Raw genomic sequence first — 23,760 nt, 5'->3', positions numbered from 1 at the left:
AAACAACAAAAACAGTTCGATGTCCAAGAGTAGGTAACTGTTTAACTAGATCATGGTCCATCCAGGTGATAGAAAACAGAGAGGCTTTGGAGAAATAAGTTTATTAAAGAAACATTAGTGAGATAGGAAGGTGTTTTCTTTATTAAGGGAAAAAGAAGGACATAGAACTACCCATTGGGGATAGGGTGTGATACTAATTTCACTTGGATCTGTGATTGTGTGTGTGTGTGTGTATGTGTATTTTTTATCCTCACCCGAGGACATATTTGCATTTATCTTCAGATACAGAGGGAGGGAGGGAGGGAGGAAGAGAGAGAGAGAATCATCGATGTGAGAGAGACACATCGAGTGGTTGCCATCCACACAACCCCAACCGGGGTAGGGGACAAACTGCAACCGAGGTACATGCCCTCAGCGGGAACTGAACCCGGGAGTCTTCGGTCCGTGGGCTGATGTTCCAACTGCTAAGCCAAACCAGCTTATATTTAAATAATATATAGTCCTAAACTTTGTCCTCAAAACAGTACATATGGGAGCTGTTACACAAAAACAAACAAGTAAACACCATCAGGTTTTATCGCCCAGTCTGTTTGGGAAGTGCTGAGTTAACACTACTAACCCAGCATGGGTCATCCTACAGGGCTTCTTAGTGCCTGTGATATGCAAACGTGAACCATGAACTTCCAAGAAATGTCCTTGACTAGTATGCCCCTAGTCCTGGAGTAGATGTCATAACATGTTATTTTATTTAGTGGGTGCAATCGGCCCATCGGGTATTATTATTTATCCCATTCTATCAATGAGAAAAACAAGGTTCAGGGAGATTAAATAACTAGTCCAAGGCTATGCAGAAAGAAAGTGGTTTTACTAGAACTCAAACCCAGGTGTATTTGACCTCAAAAGCCAGGGCACCTTCCCGACTCCATGCTGTCTCTTAAGGTAGACAGGGGTGACTAAGGGACCACACAGCCATTACGTGCTGTGTGTCTTGGAGGAGACCCTGGCAGGTTGGTCCCTGCAAATTTTGCTTCAGAACTCTTACCTCGGTGACAAATTGATAATCATAGATTGTTTCTTTTTCCGGAAATGGGACAGTTAGAGCTTTTGAAGGTGTTTGTTCAGTACTACTCAGTAATTTAAACCTATTTCGAGTTAGTTCTGAAATTGGACCTTCCATTAGTTCTCGAAGAATCTTATTAAATTTCAACCGATCATCATCTTTACAAGAAGCACCGACGGACCATATCAATGAAAACAGAAAAATGCCCTGTATTGGAGAAATGAAAAGACAGAGTGCATTAAAGAATAACTTTAATCTATCCTTGAAGCTTAAATCAGATTAGCCGATTAATATCTGTGAAAGGAAATTAATAAACTGATATATAAAAGTAGGTTATCTCAAGATTTTGTAATAATTAGTTTTTTTTAATCAAATTGCATGTTTTATAAAAATCAGAGTAGAGAATACAATGCAATAATTTCTAGCCAGAGTGAAACCTTAGAATGATTAGTCTGGAAAATCACATGATATTTTAAGTATATGGCAGGACCTTGATATTAAAAAGAACATTGCGATAGCTTTTTATATGTATAAGAGAATATTTTAATAAGGAATAATCAACCCACAACATAGATGCTTTTTAAAGTTAAATTTTGATACAGTGTTTTTTTTAAAGGAGAACAAATCCATATTGTTTCCTTACCTGCTGTAATAATTGTAGGAGCACTCGCTGCGTAACTAGCTTCTTCTCACCAGGCTCCGGCAGAGGGAACAGGGTGATGACAAGACCAACCACTAAGTAAGAAAACCTGTTTGCTTGTTTTAACATCAAATCCGCTTTTTAGTGCCAGTGCTAACACGGTCTTGACTGCTCATAAGAGTTGTGGACTCTACTTTGACACCCTTCGCCTACTCCTAGCTTACTCCCAGACTATTTCTCTCTGGAAACTATTGAAAACTAAATTAAAATTAATTTATTTCATAAAATATAAGCCATAAGAGTAACATATTGATTACATAAGAAGTGCTACTATTAGCATTATATACATTTTTTATTAAAGAGTAAGGTCTGTTGATAATTTTATTTCTATTTTACAGATATGTTGATAGATTATATATATTTTTTGCTCTTCTGAATTCAAATATATGTGTTTACATATGCAGACATATATATTTTAAACATTTATATGACAAAAAAAGAGAAGAAAAGTGAGGGGGAAACTGAATTGCTACGACTTGGCAGTTGGAGAAGTGAATCTCATTGTTAAATGGAGATTGACAATTTGGAGAATGATCATTTCTGAGGCTGATCAAATGACCCAAGACGTCAGTAGCAAATCTAAGAAGATCACTGGGCTGCCCCCAAATCTCACGATGAAACAGAACTGCCAATCGAGGCGTTTTCCTACCAGCTCCTGGTATTTCGGGCCTAATTTTTTCCTCCTGTTCAGCTACCACCCCTTGTCCAGCCCCTAATTCCAGAGGGAAATCGAGTCTCATTAATTAGGAAGCACTGGGGAAAGCAACAGATGTCTTTCTATTGCACGATTCACAGGCAATGGACCTTACCTCAAGTAAAGAGTAAGTTTCTCGGTCATTTCTCTCTTTTACTTTTTCATCAGTGAAGTCATCCATAAAACAGTCTATTAGATTCATTAAGGATCGGACTAAATTTGTATCTGAAGTAGGAGATAGTTCCTAAAAAATCAGCAAAAAAAAAGTCTATAAACAAATTCGCTTAAAACTAGGCACTAATTTAAAAAGCATCAACTAATATTTATTGGATTCATTTAGTTCTAATAGCCATTGTACCTATGAAAAGGTACCATCATGATATTTCTATTCTATAGGCAGGGAAACTGAGGCACACATTTGTTCTCTAGTCTGGAGTGTGGCAGCTGTGGCTGTCACATTCAGGTAGTGTTTACTCTTTCACCACTTGTCCTGAATCTCAAATTTAAAGTTTACTGTTACATGCTTAGTTAGTTTAATCAAACACAAAGATTCCAATTTTGTACACAAAACACTAAAAATTATTCCAGAGAAGACAACTAATGTGCTTGTCTAAAAAGCATAATAAATAAAACTCATTTTAAAACATAAGCTACAGCAATACTCAAACTTATCCCTATGAGACATATTTTCAAGTCCTGAAGAGCACAAAACATTGCTGGGGTGCTGTAAATGTTGCTCTCTTGGACTTTTGGGGGCCCCATGACAGCTTATAAAATAGAACCACGCAGCATACAGACAGTTCTCAGTGAACACCTGTCTCCTTCCCTCCAAGCTCTCCTCCAACTGTTAGAGTCACATTCATGGTAACAGGGAAAACAGGCTTCATGGTAACAGGTAAAAATTAACTCTCTGAAGATGAGAAGCAGCTGACTTCATATGCAGCCGGCCTCAGCAGAAGCAGAGAGGACAACTGGGTTGCAGACTAAGGGTGGGACTGTTAGTGATACACCCTAAAATACAAATAAACAGTATGCAATATTCAGACCCGTATCATAGAGCTGTACACCTGAAACCTCTGTGATCCTATTAATCAATGTCACTCCAATATATTTAATTAAATAATATAAATAGTTATTACCAAAAATAAGACATATTTATTACTCCACAGTAAATAACAGATGTTCATAATTTCTTTAAGAGAGGACAAAAATGCAAAGTATATTTTAGAAAGCTTGCATTAAAAGTGGGTCTTCCACCCTGGCTGGTTTGGCTCAGCGGTTAGAGCATCGGCCTGCGGTCTGGAGAGACCCAGGTTCGGTTCCCGCTAAGGGCATGTACCTCGGTTGCAGTTTGTCCCCGGCCCTGGTTGGGTCGTGTGGGTGGCAACCACTCGATGTGTCCCTTTCACGTCGAGGTTTCTCTCTCTCTCTCTCCCTCCCACTCTATCTGAACAAAATATCAAAAAATGTCCTCAGGTGAGGACTAAAAAAATAAATAAATAAATAAATAAAAGTGGGTCTTCCTCTGTCTTGCTATTGAAAGGATGCTTTTCAGTTATATGGAAAATTCATTTACTTGGAATATCTACATTCTCTGACAGTGTCAGAAGAGAAAAAAAATCCTGTAGCTTATTTTATTATGACCTCAGTCAATACATGTTTAAATGTTTCGAGGTATGATTACTTCATATCTAGAACATATTTTAGGTTGTTGTTTTTTTAACCGCCAAGCTTCTTGGAAGAGCCAGCCCACGCTCACTGTGGGGCTCACAGCTCCACCACCGCCCGAAGTGCCCTCGCCTCTCCCTGAAGTGCTCGGGCCAGCGTTCGCCCACCGTCTTCCCCATCCAAAGCCGAGGGGCACGTGCTCCCCTTTCCTGCCTTGACCTTTCAGTAGTTTCTCACAACACTGATTGCCTACTTGCTTCTTACAGTGCTACCCTTTCCTCCCTCTTTCCTCCCGAAATTGCCAGTGGACCCGGGAGTCCATCCTTTGCTCTCTTCTCCTTTTCTTCAGGATTTTCCCTGTAGGTAGGTAATCTCCATGAACATGGTTTGAAATACTCTTCAGATCTGTACCCAGAGTTAAACTTCTACCTTAAGCTTTTCTGTTCCATTTCCAACAGCAGGAGAAATACCAGCCCTGTGTTTCTATATTTGTTCCAGAGCCAAAGTCATCCTAAAAGACCTTTGGTCTACATGTCCCGGCGCAGAAATTAAGCAACGTGCCATACAGTGTCCAGCCAGGGAGGGTCTAAGAGCCTCGCTGGAATGCCATCAGCTCTCTGAGGCAGATGTCCATTCCTGACGCCACCTCTCTACCTTCTATCCGTCCCCCATCCCAGCCCCCCAGGGTGAATGGAAAGAGAGAAAAATGCAATTGCCTACTTCAGGACCTCTTTCAGTCCTTCTACCAGGCACTGACTTCCCCCCCATAACTCATTTTACCAGCTATTAACAGCAATCTCTAAACAATTAGATGCACCCACACTGCGTATAGTGGGTTCCTCATTCAGTATGTCTAAGTAGTAATATGTGTCCCTCCACTATCACCTGCTATCCAGTTCTTTAGATGTCACAAATGAGATTACTTTTAAAAACTGCCCCTTTTTTTCTGATTACAAATAATATAGACTTATTCTAGGACCTTTGGAAAATAAAGAAAATTATAAATATAGAAACTATTTAAAATGTAATAGTCCACCAGAAATGAGAGACAATATTTTAGAGTATTTTTACCCAGATGTGGTTGGGTGGGCCTTTGAGATTTTTTTGAGAAAAGATTAGCACCCATACATTTTCTCAAATCTTAACATGCTTCACGTAAAATATTTTTGATGGAATAAATATATGAATGAAAATCTTTTTACATTAATTAGCAAAAAGGTTTTAATCAACTCAGTTAAGAAATTACTTTAATTTCTAGTAGTTGACAAAAAAGGCAGATGTTAAAATTGATACATTTAACTAATTTGGATTTTCCATTTATTTTTTAAATCTTAAAATTCCCATCTCTCCTACCTTTGTGTGTTTTCTAATAAATTCGACAGAAACCGGGACCATTCTGTCAAATAAGTTCATTATAAATTCCTTCTGAGTAGCATTGAGCGTAGCTGGTAAGAGATTTACCCAGGACATCATCAGTGGTCTCCAACCCAACATGTGCGGCTCCATGTAAATCATCCCACATCTGGAAACCTGGAAAAGCAATGACTGTTGACCATCAAAGTAATGCTTATAAAAGAATATGACTCGGTACATCTGTTTCTTATAAACTCTTGGGGGGGGGGTAATTTTATTTAATTTCATGATCTAAATTTTTATGTCTGACTGGACCAAATGGTCACAGACAAAGAGGAAAAAGAAAACCCTAACTCAGCTGTGTCAAGGTATGCCAACAGGTAATGTCGGCTCCTGGAGAATCACAGACAGCTGTCAAAATAAATTCTTCTAATACTTTCTATTTCAAGTCAAAGTTATTCAGTAATAAAAACATTTACAGCATTCCCAATTTACAAGCAGATGTCAAAACTGAGAACTTACAGTGGCTGGAGAAGCAACTTCCAAATCCATTGGTTCAAAAATAAGATTCATTTGTGGTGACATTTGAATAATCTCTCCGCTCATCAGACATAGCTTTTTGTTATCATCTAGCACAGTATTCATGTTCTCAATCCATACTGCATCCACTGGTCCATCAAAAATTAACCACTTCCTATCTGGTGTCTGGTTTATGCAAATCAGAATACAGGGCAAAAGTGTAATAGTGATAAAGTAAGAAAACAATTCAGTAATATTTCAAAATTTAAAATGTAACTCTCTTAAAAATAATTTTACCATGAAAATGTAAAGGTACCTTTTGAATAAAGTATATATGTGAATAAAGTGTGTGTGTATATATATAGATATATATATGATAAAAAACATGTAGACTATCTGTAAAATAAAGTATATATATATATATATAGAGAGAGAGAGAGATACAGTCACTGAAGAAGACTATATAGGGTGGGGCAAAAGTAGGTTTCCAGTTGTCCACATGGAAAATAATACAATAATCAATAAATAATACATGAATAAATTATGTTTTGTGTACTCACAACTGGAAGTCTCCTTTTGTCCCACACTGTATATGCCATGGACAAGACACTATATAGCATCTTTGCTTAAGATTCTACCTTTTTCAATGTTTCTGAATTCACATATAACACATTTTAGAAAGTATTATAAGTTAAAAACATAGTTGCCAGAGAAAACAGAATTTTCCTTTGTATCGTCTGATTCTATATAGTACTGTGTTCATACATATTAAATTATTCTTGTGAGCTAAGTCAAAATTTGTGTTCCCTCCACACACACACACATACCCACCCCTCCTGGGTTGAACTACCTCGTGGTAGTATAGGACATGCATGGTAATATAACATTCACAGTCCCACAGTGAAATATCGAACTTTTCACAGATTGTCTGGAATACAGTAACTGCTCAATGACAGGAAGGAGTGGCCAGGTGGTATCTGGCAAGGGCAAAAACAGGTGCTCCTTTCCGGATTCGTATGAATCAGCCTCTTTATGTAGAGAGATGCTGCCTTGGTTCAACTTCAGCAGATGTGCCTTTGAGTTGAAGTGCTGAACAATTTGAATCCATCGTAATGTATTCTCAGTCCCTCAGCCAGCGGCATTAATCTATGAGACAGTGGGCCTGTCCTGGGCTCAGGCCGCTCACACTGAGAGGCCAGCTCCGGCTGAGTCTGGGACGCGAGGAAGGGCCCACCTCTCAGAGATTAACTTTCCCTCTTGCTCTTGGCTTCCCACACCTGGTAACATTCACTTTGGGAAACACTGCCTTGTAATGGCGGGATGCTGGGCTCTGCAGTCTGCGGGACCTCACTTCTCACTGGGCTCTACTACGTATCAGTCATGTGACTGGGTCAGCTCCGTAACCTCTGAGACTCAGGAGTCTCAGGGGCTACTGAACATACCTTCCTGGAGAAGGTAATGTAAGCTCTGTAACTGACCATCCATGGGAGAGATCTCATGACTATCTCTGTATAAATCATGTAACTGCATACGTTATTTAGAGACTTCATATGTTAACCCAGGCCAGAGTGCATCCCCCGGAGCGGGAGGACCCGAGCAGTCACATGAATTGTCCCAGCTCTCTGCCTGCCTCACCTGCGCCTCAGGTTAACATTTACCCTTAAAATTACTAGTGAAGCCTGACACTGGGAAGGTCTCTGCTCCATGCGAGTCTGTCCTTATGTTACTCATTGCCAAAGTCCTTCAGTCAGTAAGAGTAGGGCTGAGATTTGATGTTTTTCTATATCACTCTGACCCATGAGTTATGACAGCTGGGTCTTCAAGTGGAAAGAGCACCAGATTTAGCGTGCATGTAGTCAGAATGAAGAAAACATCCAATGTCTTGACTTATTCTGTATAACTGTCTCTAGCCTAGGCCCCCTTTCCTTTCGGACCAGCCTTAGCAAGCTGTCTCCCATATGATCACGTTCTGTGCAGAGCCTGCTAACACATGGCAACCGAGCAGCCGTGTCGGCCTGGGGACTGTGGTGAGAGTGCCCCCCCCCCCCCCCCCCCCCCCCCCCCCCCCTGCTCAGCACTGAGGCCGGAGGAGGTCGGTGCCCACTCCCACCCCCAGCAGTCAGGGCAGGCGCATCCTTCCTTCCCTCTTCCCACAGGAAGCCCGCTGCCCTCACGCGGGGGACGGGACACAGTGTTGGGACTCTGCAGCACCCTGCCGTGACCCTCTGCGATTTCTCCTCTAAACGTCGGAGTGTATCTAACAGTCAGTGGGCGTGCCAGCGCCAGTGGCCCTGACCCGGCAAAGGAAGAGCATCACAGCAGCACGTGACAGAGGCTCTCCCTGATCCTGTGCCTGGAACAACAAGCAGAAACACTCCCCCGTCCGTCCGTCTGTCCGTCTTCCTCCTGCCCTCTCTCCCGCGCTGGGGCAGAGCGCTGGCCGGCAGGGCCTCTGGCACCTTTGTCGGTGTGAATGGGGTTCCTCTCAGAAACACTGTCAGACTACCCAGCAACGTTGTAAATAAATATCTTGAGCTATAAGTATGTTTGTTTGAAACAACTGAAAACATCAGACACTGGTGAGAAGGAAACAGCACAGATCTCTGGACGGCGAGCCAAGGCGGTAGCACTCACCACGGAGGAGGCGAACGCTCTGAAGCTGACAGCGAGGACGCCGTCGGACCACTCGTGGGACACCAAGTCAAACTGGCCGTACAGCTGACCCATGGTCACAGACTTCGGGTTCAACACGGTAATTTGAACCTTGTTTTCTTCCATTAACCCCTTAATGAAAAAAAAAATCAATCAGTCGATGTTTTTACTTCTATTTTGCAGAGTAGTATATTTATAGAAAACATGATTGGGTAACATAGAAAATCCTAAAGATTCTACAAAGAAACTACAGAAGGAGACCATTTAACAAAGCCCCAGCGTACCAGGTCAACAGGTAAAAATCGATTGTATTTTCTATGCCAATTTTTTATAATGCCATTTACAATAGTATTTAAATTTCTTTCTTAATATTAGAAAGAGAGAAAGGGAGAAGGAGAGAGAGATAGAAACATCGATGAGAGAGAACATCGACTGGCGGCCTCCTGCATGCCCTCTACTGGGGATCGGGCCCACAACCTGGGCATGTGCCCTGACCAGGAATCGAACCAGTGACCTCTTGGTGCATGGGTCGACACTCAACCACTGAGACACACCAGCCAGGCTACAATAGTATTTAAAGACTCATAAAATACACAAGAATAAATTAGCAAATATTATACACAATCTATAAATCTAAAACTACAAAACAGGAATTGGCAATCTTTTTGGCAAAGGGTAAGATAGTAAACAATTATAAGCTTTGCAGGGTACATATGATCTGTGACATTTTCTGCTTTTCTTTCTTTTTCTTTATTTTCCTATTTTTAAAAACCTTAAAGAATATTAACACCATTACAAAATTAGGCTTTGGGCTGAACTGGCTGACTTCTGCTACAAAACATTCTCTGAAAGAAAATGGAAAGATCCAAATACAGAGAAATATGTATCATCTCCTGGAAAAGTTAATACTAGTAAGTTGTGAATTTCAATTAGAACACCAAAAACTGGTTATAGAATTATTACAAGAGGTGGTAATACCCTTGGGGCATAGGCTTCTTTTGTTTTTAATGAATAGATTTTGTTTTTTAAGAGTAGTTTTAGGTTTACAGAAAGTTGGCCATAAAGTACAGAGATTCTCACATATTCCTTCCCTCCAAACCCCGCCCTCTGCCGGTTTCCCCTACTAAGTCCTTGCACTGGTGTGGTACATTGTTATGACTGATGAACTGATATTGAGACATTGTTATTAACTAAAGCCCATGGTTTACATTAGGGCTCATTCCTTAAATTGTACAGTTCTATGGGTTTTATCAAATGCATAATGTCATCTACCTTCCATTTCAGTATCAGAATAGTTTCCCTGCCCTAAAAATCCTCTGTGTTCTACCTACTCCTAATCTTTCCATGTTTATGTTACAACATAACAAGTTCAGTTCTTCCCAACATTGTCTGTCACCCACCACCCCCAGAGCTTGGGACACAAACTTCCAAACTGAAGAAAAAATGTGGGAATAACAATATCGAGGAATGAAACAAACTTGAGGTCCCAAGCGCAGCGAGCCTGGTGTGAAGCCATCGCTTGCATACATTGGCTCTGCAGGCCTGTCCCTTAGGTCACCACAATGTCACCCTTAGAATTTCCTGGTAATGAGCCACTTAGGGCTTTACCATTGGACTAGAATACCTTCACTTTCTTTAGTTTTGGGGTGGCAACACAGCTCTTTTAGTGACATTTTTTAACAGAAAAAAAAAAATTAGTCCAGTGCAATAGTAAAACAACTAAACAAGAAAAGGACATGAGGATGGCAGAAAGGCAGGAGAGGTAAAGGGAAGGGCAGGGAGGAGAAGAAAAGGAAACAGCATGGAAGTATAGAAGCAGAGGAAATGGATGACAGAAATAACTAGCATTTGTTTGTATAATAAACATAAATGAATTTAAATCCTCCTGGGGAAAGATAGAGACCATCAGCCTGGAGACAATCAAAATCAAACTCTTCACTCTCTGTAAAAAATAAACCACAGTGACACTCAGAGTTACGATTGCAGACATGGGCAAATATATATGCAAGGAGAAAATACGGTGGCAATACTGAAATTAGAGGCAGGGGACCAAAGACAAATAACAGAACAAGTACATAATGTTATATTGGTTGGAGGAGAGACCGCACAGTGAACATATAATGATTACAAATCCCATATACACTATGAACACAGAAATATGTGAAGCAGAAACTATTCGAAACACAAGTAGGCAGAAATGCAATGTTAGTTGGAGAATTTAAGACAGCCTCATTCCTTTAGCATATCAAAGTAGACCCTACTGTAATGTGTAGGACAGACAGTTCAAATAATTTAACACTTGGTTTTTTATTATATATATGTACGTGTACATATTAAATATAATATACACACAAAAACACACACATTTCAATTCAATACCACAAGCAGCCAGTAACAGAAGTTTGCTTTACAATCGTAACCACCCAGAAAATAAAAACTCTCCTAAAAACAAAACTCTCCTAAAAGTATGGAAACAAAACCATCAGATTTTTTCATGTTTCCAGACATTTTTCTACAATGTGCTACCTTTATAATTAAACATTTTAAAAACAGAAATAAAAGGTTAAGAGAAAAATATGTGGCATTACCCTTTATATGTTGAACTTCCTACTTTTCTGCTTTTATTTTCTCTTTGACTCATTTTTTTCATGATTTTAAGTTGCTGCATTAAAGTATCTTTTAAAATGACATAGATTCTATCTTGCACAAACCCGGTTAGAAATAAATTAATGCATTTATAACACGCTTACCTTGTCACATATATCATTTAGTGCTCCAGCTAAGACGCGATATGCACTGGTTTTTCCTCCAAACGGTTCTCCAACAATCATAAAACCATGACGCACAATCATCATTTCATAAATTTGGAGGATCTTCTCAGAAAAGAAACTGGTCATTTGCAGATTCATGGCATCACAGTTGTCTTTGATGGCCGTCAGCAAATCATTGTAATCAGGTTTTGGCAATTTTACGCCAGGAAACAAATCTGAAGTGATTCCCTGATGATAGACAATTTAAAGATTTATGTTATATACTGATGCATTTGCTATCATCTATATATATGTATGCATATATATATACACACACACTTATACACATATACATTTATACAGACATATACACATATAAACATGATACAATTTCTCTCATCCTCATATTTAATATTGATGTAAATGGAGCCATTAACTAATAGTTCAACAGTATTTTAACAGTTTTACAGAGGTATGATTGACATACAGTAAATTGTACATATTTAAAGTGTACAATTTGTGCCCGGCTGGTGTGGCTCAGTGGTTGAGCACTGACCCATGCACCAAGAGGTTGCCAGTTCAATTCCTGGTCAGGGCACATGCCCAGGTTGTGGGCCTGATCCCCAGTGGGGGGCATGCAGGAGGCGGCCAATTGATGTTCTCTCTCATCGATGTTTCTCTCTCTCTCTCCTTCTCCCCTTCTCTCTCTCTAAAATCAATAAAGAAAAAATATTAAAAAAATATAAAGTGTACAATTTGATAAGCAAAACAATCAAGTCAATTGAGATAATCACACATGCATCACTCCCAAGAGTTTCTTTGTGACCTAATCCTCTGCCCTCTCCTGTCTCCTACCTCCATTCCGGGTGACCACTGACTTGCCGCCTGTCACCATTTTTATTTGCATTGTTTAGAATTTAATGTAGACAAAGTATATATTATGTGTCCTATTTTTATTGTCTGGATTCTTTCACCTGGCATAAGGATTTGGAAATCCCCGCATCTCGGCATGTGTCAGCAGCTCATTATGCTGAAGTGCCACAGTGTTTAAACCCACCCCCTATGGACTGACATTTTCACTGTTTCCGGTTTGGGGTAATTACAAATAAAACTTCTATGAACATTTGTGTGGAAGTCTCTTTATGAGCAAACACTTTCATTTCTCTTGAGTGAATACCAAGGAGTGGAATACCTGGATAATGTGGTGTGTGTGTGTTTAACATTTTAAGAAGCTGCCTGCTTTCCAAAGTGGTTGTATTACTTTACATCCCGCCACCCCAGAGTGGATGAGCGTTCCAATATTTGACATGAAAGTCTTTTTTACTTGAGCCATACAAATAGGTGTGTAACAGTATCTTACTTGGCTTCGATTTGCATTTCCCAGGGATTAACATTTTTGCATGTGCTTATATGCCATATGTATACCTTCTGCAGTAAAATGCCTGTTCAAATCTCTTGCCTATTTTTATTTGATTTATTTTCCTAATGGTAACATTTGACCATTCTTTAAATATGATGCATACAAGTCCTCCATCACATATCTTATATGTAAACATTTTTTCCTAGTCTGTAACTTGTCTTTCATTCTTTTACCAGGATCTATCAAGAAACAAACATTTTAATTTTGATGAGTCTATTTTATCAATTTATTGTTTTATGCCTAGTACTTTTGGTGTCATATTTAAGAAATTTTTGCCTAACTCAATGTTACAAGGGATGTCTAGAAATTTCATAGCTTTGCAGTATGTTTCAGTTAACAGGTTAGAGACAAACGCTATCTGATTTTAATGTTAATTGTTAAGACTGTCACATGGGAATACACATGGCGAATATATCAATGGACTGAACAGGGAGTTCAAAGCAGACCCACACGTGTGGACAACTCATTCTCAACAAAGGCACAGAGGCACTTCCACAGATAAAAGATAAGATGGTCATCAATAAGTGATGCTAAAATACCTGGATTTGCCAAAGCAATGAACTTCAATCCGTATCTCCTACCATATACAAAAACGATATTTTAATCATCGGTATTTAATCAAAGGTACTTTAATCATTGTAGTGAGTAGTATTTTAATCAGCTAGCGTCTCTTAAAGATTTGTTTTCACCTGGAACCTCAGAATGTGACCTTATTTGGAAAGAGGATTTTTGCAGGAGTAAGTTAAGTTAGATGAGGCCATACTTGGCTGCAAGTCCAATGATTATTGTCTTTATAACAGAAAAGAGAGAAAGATTCAGACACAAACACATCCCGGGAGGAGGAGGGTCCTGTGATGATGAAGGCTGAGATTGGGGTGATGCCAAGGCCACTCAACAATAGCCAGTAGCCACCAGAAACTAAGAAGAGGCAGTAAGGGTTCTTTCCTGGAGCCTTCAGAGGAAATCAACCTGGATTGCAGACTGAGAGAGAATAAATCTGTGCTGTCTTAAGCCACCAAGTGCATGGTGCTTTGTTATGGCAGGTTTGGGAAACACATGCAATCGTACAATGTATGACTGGAAAGAATGATAATTCCACAATTAGTGCTCAGGAATACATAAAGTTAACGCAAGCTCTCAGAAACAGTCCTTTATATACTGTTACGGTTGTTTTATAACTACTATAGCGTCCTATGTGAAAAATATGACTATTTTTCTTACTCTGAAGGTAAAAGTGAAAATTCAGGAGAGCTTTATGTGCAAGCACAGAGTTGCGATATACTTTAGAGTTTACAAATTTCAAGTTTAATTACTCCTAAATTTAATTCTTTAAATGCTGTTATGTTGAAACTAACCCCAGTTCATCAAAGTACTGTTTCCTTGGGGCCAAGCAGAGAAAAGGCAGCACATAGCGTGGTTGAGAGTACTCTGCAGCCTGACTGTGTGGTTGAGAGCCCCACTCCCTCATGTACTGGCGTCAGTACAAGTCCCCCCACCCCATCTGTGAAACAAGAACAATGACAGCACCTGCCCCACTGGCTCATTATGAGTATTCAATAAATTACTATTTGCAAAGCTCTTAGGATAGTATCTGGTCCATAGCAAGTGCATAATGTTTTTTAAATAAAAAAATAAAAAAATCTCAAATTGTCCAAATTGTTAATGGTTAACCTTGAAAGGAGCAGATACCTCCAGAACATATTTGGTTTTCGGTAAAGACCCCATCTGAGTTGGAAATATGTGGAGTTGTTCATATGGTTGTCACAATGGGAGAGGTCTACAGACACTGCAGGGGCGTAGAGGTGACAGATTTTCTGCAGTATAAGGGACAGTTTCTCACAGCAAGGAGCTGCCCTAATTGGAGGTGCCTATGATGCTCCATTGGTGAACTACTGCTCAAGAAATGTTCACTGAATGAATTCACTGCACGAGAATACAGCTGGTGAGGTCCATTCCCACGTTATGAAAATAAGCACAGCTTTTACTCCTGGGAACTCTGTACAGTGTACTAGTACCAAAGAACTGAAGGAAAACTTCAGGAAGAAAATGCGTGCCTACTCCATGGCGCTTTGTCCTAGAAAATATTTGCACTGCAGTTCTGCGTACTAAGGAGAGCTCCCTTCAGAAGATGCAACAGGGTTCCTATGGGTAACTGACAACACTGGCCCTCACCGCAGTGTCACTTCTTCCCACTGTGACAGTCATAACGACTTCAGTCCTCACACACTGGAAGCTAACCGACTGTACTTCTAGGCAGGCAAGTTCCTGCAACGTCTACTATTTCTCGGAAGCCCATGCCCCACCCCCTGATTTCTTCTACCTGAGATGAAGAAAAGGAAATGCATGAAATCAAATGATAGTATGGAAACTCCAACCATCATTCTGACACTTCTTACCAATGATTCATAACCTAATTGTAAAAGTGTAACAGGATTAGTAAACTTAGTTCTTATCTTAAATTATCCTGAATAAAAACAACAAACAATTTCATGAAAGCTATTGTGCTCTTTCAAAGAAGTTAACCTTATGTATTTTTTATTGATGCAATCATTAATTTAACAATTACCAAGCACCTATTCTGTTCAAGGGGGTCAGTGCTGGGTTAGACTGATGACTTTCCTTCATGGACCCTACATTCTAGTGTAATTTATAAGCAAACATACTTTGTAAGTTTTGTGTGCTCATTATATTACGTATTTTAAAAAAGTACCATTTAAAAATGCCAAGTTGTTACAAGTCATTTGAAAAAACAAAGTTAGCTAAACACACTTCACATAAAACACGGAATGAGCTATGTTTCTCTGTGCCATATCATTGCTCTCTATGGTGGAAGTTTCTCCCAGGGAGTTGCAAACTTGGACATTTCATAAATACATTATTGTAAGAGTTTTGCTACCTTGGAATAATAAATGTTCTTACCTCAAAGAGTGGTAAATCATGGGACAAGAATTTTGGCAGATTTACATCAATAATAGATCGAAGCAGCAAAATTTCTTCATTTTCATTTGGATATTTCAGCTAAAAGAAAATATGCTCATGATGATACCAGCATCTGTTAACTGCACCCCTGCATTTTCACATACACACACACACACACACACACACACACACAAGCACACAGGCACAAGGTGCAATTTAAACCCATGCAAAATTATTATTTCCATTTAGTTGGATTGTTATTAATTTTAGAAATTGACTTTTATTCTTGTTGAATTCTCTGCTAGTTAATCATGAAAACCTAGGCTGAACTAACTACCTCTTCACAGATGTTCTGAGTAAAAAGCTATCGGCATGAATTCAGTACAGAGTGGGAGCAGCCACTGCCTCTACATTGGGTAAGAGCTTGCTTGTCCTACGCTTTCGAGACAAGCAGTGTGCTGGTTTAGTGGAAATAACCATTAAAAGTGGGCAATCATTATTATTATTTTTTTTATCCTCACCCGAGGACATTTTTCCATTTTTTGTTCAGATAGAGTGGGAGGGAGAGAGAGAAAGAGTGAGAGAGAGAGAAACATCGACGTGAAAGGGACACATCGAGTGGCTGCCACCTGCATGACCAACCAGGGCCGGGACAAACTGCAACCGAGATACATGCCCTTAGTGAGAACCAAACCCGGGTCTCTCTGAACCGCAGGCCGATGCTCTAACCGCTGAGCCAAACTGGCCAGGACTGGGCAATCATTTTTTAAAGATGCATTTAAATTTGGAAGTTTAGGGAACATAAACATTCACTTTTTTATCCATATTTTGATGCCAAGGCCTTTTCTCTGAATGTAGAATTTGACACCAATTTTCTTGCAAAAATCATCAATCATGCATCGTCTGCTCTACCCAGATTTGTGGTGCTCTGGTTTTGTTTTTTAAAGGGGATCAAGTTCTTCTGATACATGTGAGACAACCTAAGTGTAGTGTCCTTATCAATTTTTAAGTTTCTTTTTCTCTTAAATACTTTTTTTATCCACTCCTAATTCAAATTCACTTTTTTGCCTTTCATCTTACTGAATCTTTCTTAAACAATGAACTTAGTTATAAAAACGAAACTCTTCTTTTCACACTTGTATGTCATCCATTTCCTTGACATTTAGTTAAATGACATAATAACAGTAACATTCTAACTGGCTTCGGAAAGTTTCGGGAACAAGCAAACTCTCTCTGGGTAAGGAGCACAGCGCATCTGATAGGAAGTCGGGGCGGAGGGAGCAGCGTGCAGGCCAAGAGCTCAGTACCGCCTGTGTGTTTCAGACAGAGTGGAGATGGCTGGTTAATGCGCTAAGTCACTTACGTAAAGGGTGTTTCAGAGAACTTATATTAAATTCTAAAACACCTGGTAAATCCAAAGTTGACTAGTTGAACTCTGAACTTGTTGCTCATGCTCATAATAAGGTTCACATAATTCACAAAAATGTGAACTCAGAATTATTTCTCCCAACTTCAATACTTTATTCAACATCTCACTGCAAAGTTTCTCCCATCATCTTGCATTAAATTTTCCAGAACCCTCTTCCTTTTCTCTAGAATCTTTCTGCCCAATAAATTCCATGGTCCTACTTAACTGACTTTAGCCTTAATCTCCAGAGCTCCCAATGCCAAAGCTAGCCCTGCTCAAGTGAACTTTGTCTTTGCATCAATCTAACCACACACAAATTAGGAAGTGTCAAAATTTACTGTGTTATTCGAGAGGCTATTATTTTAAATCAAATGTTTAAATTGCTTCTTGATATAATAGAAACAAACTTCAAAATATTCAAGGCAACACATTCAACATTTCTAAATTAACTCTGGACAAAGAATGATAGGATTCATTTGCTACATAACTTTAATAGCTCAGTTCCATAGTCAAGATGTCAGTGATGACATACACAAGGACATGCATTATATTTCCCATTATCTGACCACAGTGTAATCATGACATGCCAGGTTAATACAAATTGTTGCTTCTAGTTGTATTTGTATATTGCCAAAAACACAATGACATGTTAGGCTAATGAGAAACAGAATGTCACTACTGCATATCAGAATTCTTGGTACGATTATTATGGAACATAAAAATGCATACCATTATTCTTAATCATGTAGGATATATTTTTTAATGTTTTCTTTTACAAATAATGAATACAAAAATTTTATAAACTGCAAAGTTACATTTTGCATTTTGCTGTTGCTATAGCCTATCTTGCTTGCTTTCATAAAGAAATAATGCACAGTTGGTTATATTTCATGGTTCCACAAAATACTAGCAATGAAAAGTTACCCATGTCCTAAAATATTTGGGTTTTTCATCTATACTTGTGATTTCTACCATTTTAAAATGCAAAGATTATATTGTAAATTTATTACTGCTAGTCTACAGTTAGCTGCAGTTGTGTCATATTAAGTGACAATGTTTAGGGACTTTTGTATATATTTAGTAATTATACAGTATTTCTTTTAAAGCTATACATGTTCATGTAGAATAAAAACCTTCAAAATATTTTTCAATGACAAATTATCTTATTCCTTGGTAGTAGTACCTAGTTTCTATATTTAAAATTATGGAACAGAACTCAGATCACTGAGAATTACATGCCCCAGGTTTTATAAATCATAAAAATTTTCGTTTTCACGTGTGCAAATAATCAATTTTTTAGTGCGATCATTGCATGTTTTTCAGTTGAGGAAGCCAGCCGGCTACTGGAACTCTGTGAAGACACCGGTGCTGTGTGCAGACAGGACATGCAGGAGTAAAACACGACTTGGGCCCCGTACCTTCAGATTCCCGGCAGCAGTAAGCACTGACTTCACAGCTCTCATGCCGTAGTCATAGTGATGCTGCGACGACAACTGTTCTGAACAAAGGCGGTAAGTGGCCACGATTTTCACTGACAGTGGCCGCGCTGTGACAAACCCGCAGGAGTACAGGACGATTTCGGCGATCATGGCGTAGTCAGGCACCATCATCGCCACTGTCCGAAAGAGAGCCTGTGGGTGGGGCGAGGGTGCGTTCAGAGAGCCCAGCACACGGATGCCCCTCCGCCCCATTTCGTGTTACAATTTTATAGCTTTCAGCAGTATTATTAGATTACAACGTCCAAGTCATATAGGTAAACACACTTTGTTTTAAACACTGGCTTCTTGATATTGTTATATCATAAATTTATCGTTAACTTTTTATATAAGTATTTTGTCTTATTCTATGATTTAAGTACTTCCAAATTTCTATCATCCTTAAATCCTTGGTGAATTATTAATTTACACAAGTGTTCAATTATGTCCCACTCTTCTGGGGAAGCGACAGGTCGTAGGGAGAGCATCCCTCTGCGGGGACAGCCACAAGCCCGGCTTCCCGCCTGGGAGCTGGGCCGTGCTGGTGCGGGAGCCGGGCTGTGCTGGTGGGGGAGCCGGGCTTCGAGCCAGGCTGCAGGTGTTTAATAGCTGCGCTATCTGGAGTTAATCAGGTAACCCTGAATGACAAGACCGTGTTAGATAAAAGACATATTTTAAGACATTATTAACCTTTTTGAGTCTGCAGTCACCATAGCAGCCTTTCACCAAGCAAAATAAAGGGGTGGGGGGTGGGCACGGAAAATAAGGCATGAATAATAATTGTGAGAGAGAAATAAATTTTCCAAATTGTAAAGATGTTCTCATTGTATTTTAAATATTGTGGGACAAATAAACATCATGGGAACAGAATTTTTAAAGAATAAGAAGGACTTCTGGTCAAGATGCCGGCGTAGGTAAACACGGTATCACGTCCTCCCACAACCACATCAAAGTTACAACTAAACTACAGAACAACCATCATTCAAAACCCCCTGAAATCAAGCTGAATGGAAGTCCTACAACTACGGAATTAAAGCAGCAGCAACATCCAGACGGTAGGAGGGGCGGCGGCGGTGGCGTGACCGGCTGGTCCCACACCCACGTGTGGCGGATAAAAATCAGGAGGCTCCTGGGCTGGGAAGGTCCTTCCTGAGGACTGAGGGGTCCTCGTCCCACACCAGGTGCCCCGTTCAGGGTTCCAGTGCAAGGAAGAGAATCCCCATAACTTCTGGCTGGAAAAACCAGCGGGAACTGAGGCTCAGGGAAGCCGAAGCGGCTGGAGCCCCAGGCAGCTCCTTAAAGGGCCCGCGCACGGACTTATCGGACTCTCTCCCTCTGAGCTTGGAGGGGAGGCAGCTCGAGGGGCACCGGAGACATACAGGGAAGAACTGAGCTGTTTGGCACTGGAGCAAGGGCTGGAGAGGGGCTTTCTCCAGGACAAATGTGCTGTCAGAGGCCTTTGTTCCTTTGGTGAGCCCTTCCCGGGGGAGGCAGACAGCCGCCACATCTGGGCCTCCAGCAACCTGGGTCACACTGGTAGCCCCGCCCTGGTTACCCCCTGAGGCCCCACCCCGCCCCACCCTACTTTCAGGCCCACCCAAGCTGTTGCCAGATGCTTAACCATAGGATTGGCCTGTCTTGGGTCCTGCTTCAGATTTTTCCTAAATTCTTTCACACGAGCAGCATCTGGTCTCAGCTCGCCCCATACCTCTTGTTAAGTATTACACTGAAACACACACAGGGAGGCAGGCAAAATGAGGAGACAAAGAAACAGGTTCCAAATGAAAGAACATAACAAAACCCTAGGAAAAGAACTAAGCGAAATGGAGATAAGCAACCTAACAGATGCTGAGTTCAAAATACTGCTTATAAGGATACTCAATGAACTTAATGAGAACCTCAGTGAACTTAGGGAGGGCCTCAAGAGCATAAAAAAGGACCAGTCAGAAATCATGGATGCACAGTTAGAATTGAAGGAGGCATTAACTGAAATAAAGAATAATTTACACAGCTTCAATAATAGAGAATGTAAATCCAAGGAGCAAACCATTGATTTAGAATATAAGGAAGCAAAAAATGCCCAATCAGAACAGCAAAAAGAAAAAAGAACCCCAAAAAATGAGGATAGTGTAAGGAGCCTCTGGGACAACTTCAAGCATGCCAACATTCGCATCTTGGGGGTGCCAGAAGGAGAAGAGCGAGAACAAGAAATTGAAAACCTGTTTGAAACAATAATGGCAGAAAACTTTCCTAACTTGGTGAAGGAAACAGACATACAAGTCCAGGAAGCACAGAGAGTCCCAAATAAGATGAACCCCAAGAGGCCCACACCAAGACACATCATCATCAAAATGCAAAAGGTTCAAGACAAAGAGAGAATCTTAAAAGCAGCAAGAGAAAGGCAGCTAGTTACCTACAAGAGAGTTCCCATAAGGCTGTCAGCTGATTTCTCAAAAGAAACTTTGTAGGCCAGAAGGGAGTGGCAAGAAAGGAGAAGAGCGAGAACAAGAAATTGAAAACCTGTTTGAAACAATAATGGCAGAAAACTTTCCTAACTTGGTGAAGGAAACAGACATACAAGTCCAGGAAGCACAGAGAGTCCCAAATAAGATGAACCCCAAGAGGCCCACACCAAGACACATCATCATCAAAATGCAAAAGGTTCAAGACAAAGAGAGAATCTTAAAAGCAGCAAGAGAAAGGCAGCTAGTTACCTACAAGAGAGTTCCCATAAGGCTGTCAGCTGATTTCTCAAAAGAAACTTTGTAGGCCAGAAGGGAGTGGCAAGAAATATTCAGAGTGATGAAAAGCAAGAACCTACAACCAAGATTACTCTATCCTGCAAAGTTGTCATTTATAATCGATGGCCATATAAAGAGTTTCTCAGACAAGAAAAAGTTAAAGGAGTTCATCACCACCAAACCATTATTATATGAAATGATGAAGGGTCTTTTTGAAGAAAAAGATAAACTATATGAACAAACAAAATGGCAATGAATACATATCTATCAACAATGGAATCTACAAACAAAATGAACAGGTAGAACAGAAACATTCTCATAGATACAGAGAACATTTTGTTGGTTGCCAGTTGGGAGGGGCGTTGGGGGAATGGATGAAAAAGGTGAAGGGATTAAGAAGTACAAATTGGTTGCTAGACTGACAAACCTCAAAGGGAAAGGGGTTGGGCGGGGTGGGAAGATATAAACCAAAGAACTTATATGCATAACCAATGGATACAGAAAATAATGTGGGAAAAGGCAGGAGGGGGTCAATGGGGGAAAAATGTGGAACATTTGTAATACATTTTACATTCAACAATAAAGATTAAATTAAAAAAAACTGTAAAAAAAAGAAAAAGAAAAAAAGAATAAATAAGAAGCCTTGGTCAGTTTGGCTCAGCAGTTAGAGCATCAGCCTGCAGTCCACAGAGACCTGGGTTCGATTTCCGCTAAGGGCATGTACCTTGGCTGCAGTATGTCCCCGACCCTGGTCGGTTCATGCGGGTAGCAGCCACTTGATGTGTCCCTTTCATGTCAATGTTTCTCTCTCTCTCTTCTCTCTCCCTCCCGCTCTATCTGAATAAAAAAATAAATAAAAATAAATGAATAAATAAATAAAAATAAAAAAGAAAAATAAGAAAACTTAAGTTTTGAAATTTGGTGTGCAACAGGGCTTACTTCTAATAGGTCATGCATTAAAACATGACATTCTTGTACTAAAAAGGGAAAATATCGATATTGTAGAAAAATGACAAGAGTATTCAGATAGTGAATGACAACCATAGTGAATGACAATTTATTTAGATAGTTTGTAAATACCTCTGGCAATTAGTTGAATTACCAAAAACACAAGGCAGATAGAAAATGAAAACATCTTGCTTAAGTGATCTGTTACGACTCTTTCAAGTTGAGAATAAAGGATTTGCATCAAGCAAGATCCTTTCAACGTGTTATGTGTTATGTCAATTACTGGCTAGAAGAACTTAGTACTGTTATTTTATCAATAAAGTTATCATTAAAGACAGGAAAGAATAAAACGTTAAAATACATAGCTTGAACAAATACCTTGGAACAGAGGAGTGTAAGCAGGTGTTCCAGCCACTACATAACTTGAAGAAAAAAAGAATGCAGGAGAATACTACACAGATGGTACTACTTTTAAAGGGTAGGTTCTCAACAACCATTTTTTAAAAATTAACAAGAGAGTCAAAGGATGAATTAACAAATCAGTCAGTCAGTCAGTCAATGGTGTCAATGGCTAAGTTAGGGCAAAAACAGTCTTTCTACAATAGTACAAATTGCTACCAGTCTGTGTCAACATCCAGGTCTGTGTGTTGCAGGTTTCACTCTGACCACCCCAGGTATTTCACAAAAGTCTCTGTTCACATTCTCTCAGCACAAGTAGCAGTGTGGTTGTGGGACACCATGAAACAGACATAGCCCCGGCCAGCAGAAAAAGTAGAACAGTGAGGTAAAGAAGTTTGAAGGGGTTATCACGATGTTCCATCGAACAGACATCCTCCACAAAAGACTTAACACCGATTTTTATTTATCACAGAGAAAAGCATCCGATCAAAACATTTTTTAGGCCTAAACTGTTATGGTGGTGGATGTTCTAATTCAATGGCTTTCTAACAAAATGTGTGACATACTGATATACAATTTGATTTAGAATGTGTCAGAAATAATTTGTTAGTAACAACAGTAAGTTGAAGGATAATTTACTGCTGTTTAAAAAAATTCAATTGTATTCTTGTTTAACCAAAGACATACTTTCTTGAGTATAAAAATAGAGGGGATTATAGATCCAGCTAACATGCCCGGGTTCGAATACATTGCAGCATATGTAATCAACGTGAGCTTTACCTCCATGTCTGCCTCGGCAGAAATGAAAGTTCAAGAATATTTATTTTATTGCTTCTGCCCTATTTGGTGGAAGAAGAGTGGTACCTAAGGAAGTCTGGATGCTCCCCAGAGCATGCTTTCAGGGGACTGCATATTGGGAATAATAATAATAATAATAATAATAACTCAAGCAATACTCCTTACCATTTCTTTCTCAGGTATTGAAAATAGAGTTCATAAATAGTGTGACCTGTTCAGGAATAAGCTAGGTTTAGGTTGAGTGAAATGAAGGATT

At 39.7% G+C, this 23,760-nt stretch overlaps 1 protein-coding gene across 1 annotated transcript in view; it reads right to left on the bottom strand.

Annotated features, from left to right (window-relative positions):
* The window catches only part of DNAH7 (dynein axonemal heavy chain 7), a 211,659-nt gene that overhangs the window by 107,546 nt on the left and 80,353 nt on the right, over positions 1-23,760 (bottom strand). The window contains exons 28-35 of the mRNA XM_036253338.1: positions 18,562-18,774; positions 15,736-15,834; positions 11,397-11,645; positions 8,629-8,778; positions 5,998-6,180; positions 5,476-5,652; positions 2,570-2,698; positions 1,043-1,267 (exon numbers count right to left, since the gene is read on the bottom strand). Of these exons, the coding sequence (XP_036109231.1) occupies positions 1,043-1,267; positions 2,570-2,698; positions 5,476-5,652; positions 5,998-6,180; positions 8,629-8,778; positions 11,397-11,645; positions 15,736-15,834; positions 18,562-18,774 (1,425 nt within the window). The remainder of the gene's footprint in view (positions 1-1,042; positions 1,268-2,569; positions 2,699-5,475; positions 5,653-5,997; positions 6,181-8,628; positions 8,779-11,396; positions 11,646-15,735; positions 15,835-18,561; positions 18,775-23,760) is intronic.

This window comes from Molossus molossus, unplaced genomic scaffold, assembly GCF_014108415.1.
Source record: "Molossus molossus isolate mMolMol1 unplaced genomic scaffold, mMolMol1.p scaffold_m16_p_11, whole genome shotgun sequence".
Lineage (NCBI taxonomy): Eukaryota > Metazoa > Chordata > Mammalia > Chiroptera > Molossidae > Molossus > Molossus molossus.
Note: the sequence above shows the minus strand (reverse complement) of the source record. Positions and strands in the feature narration are given on the sequence as shown.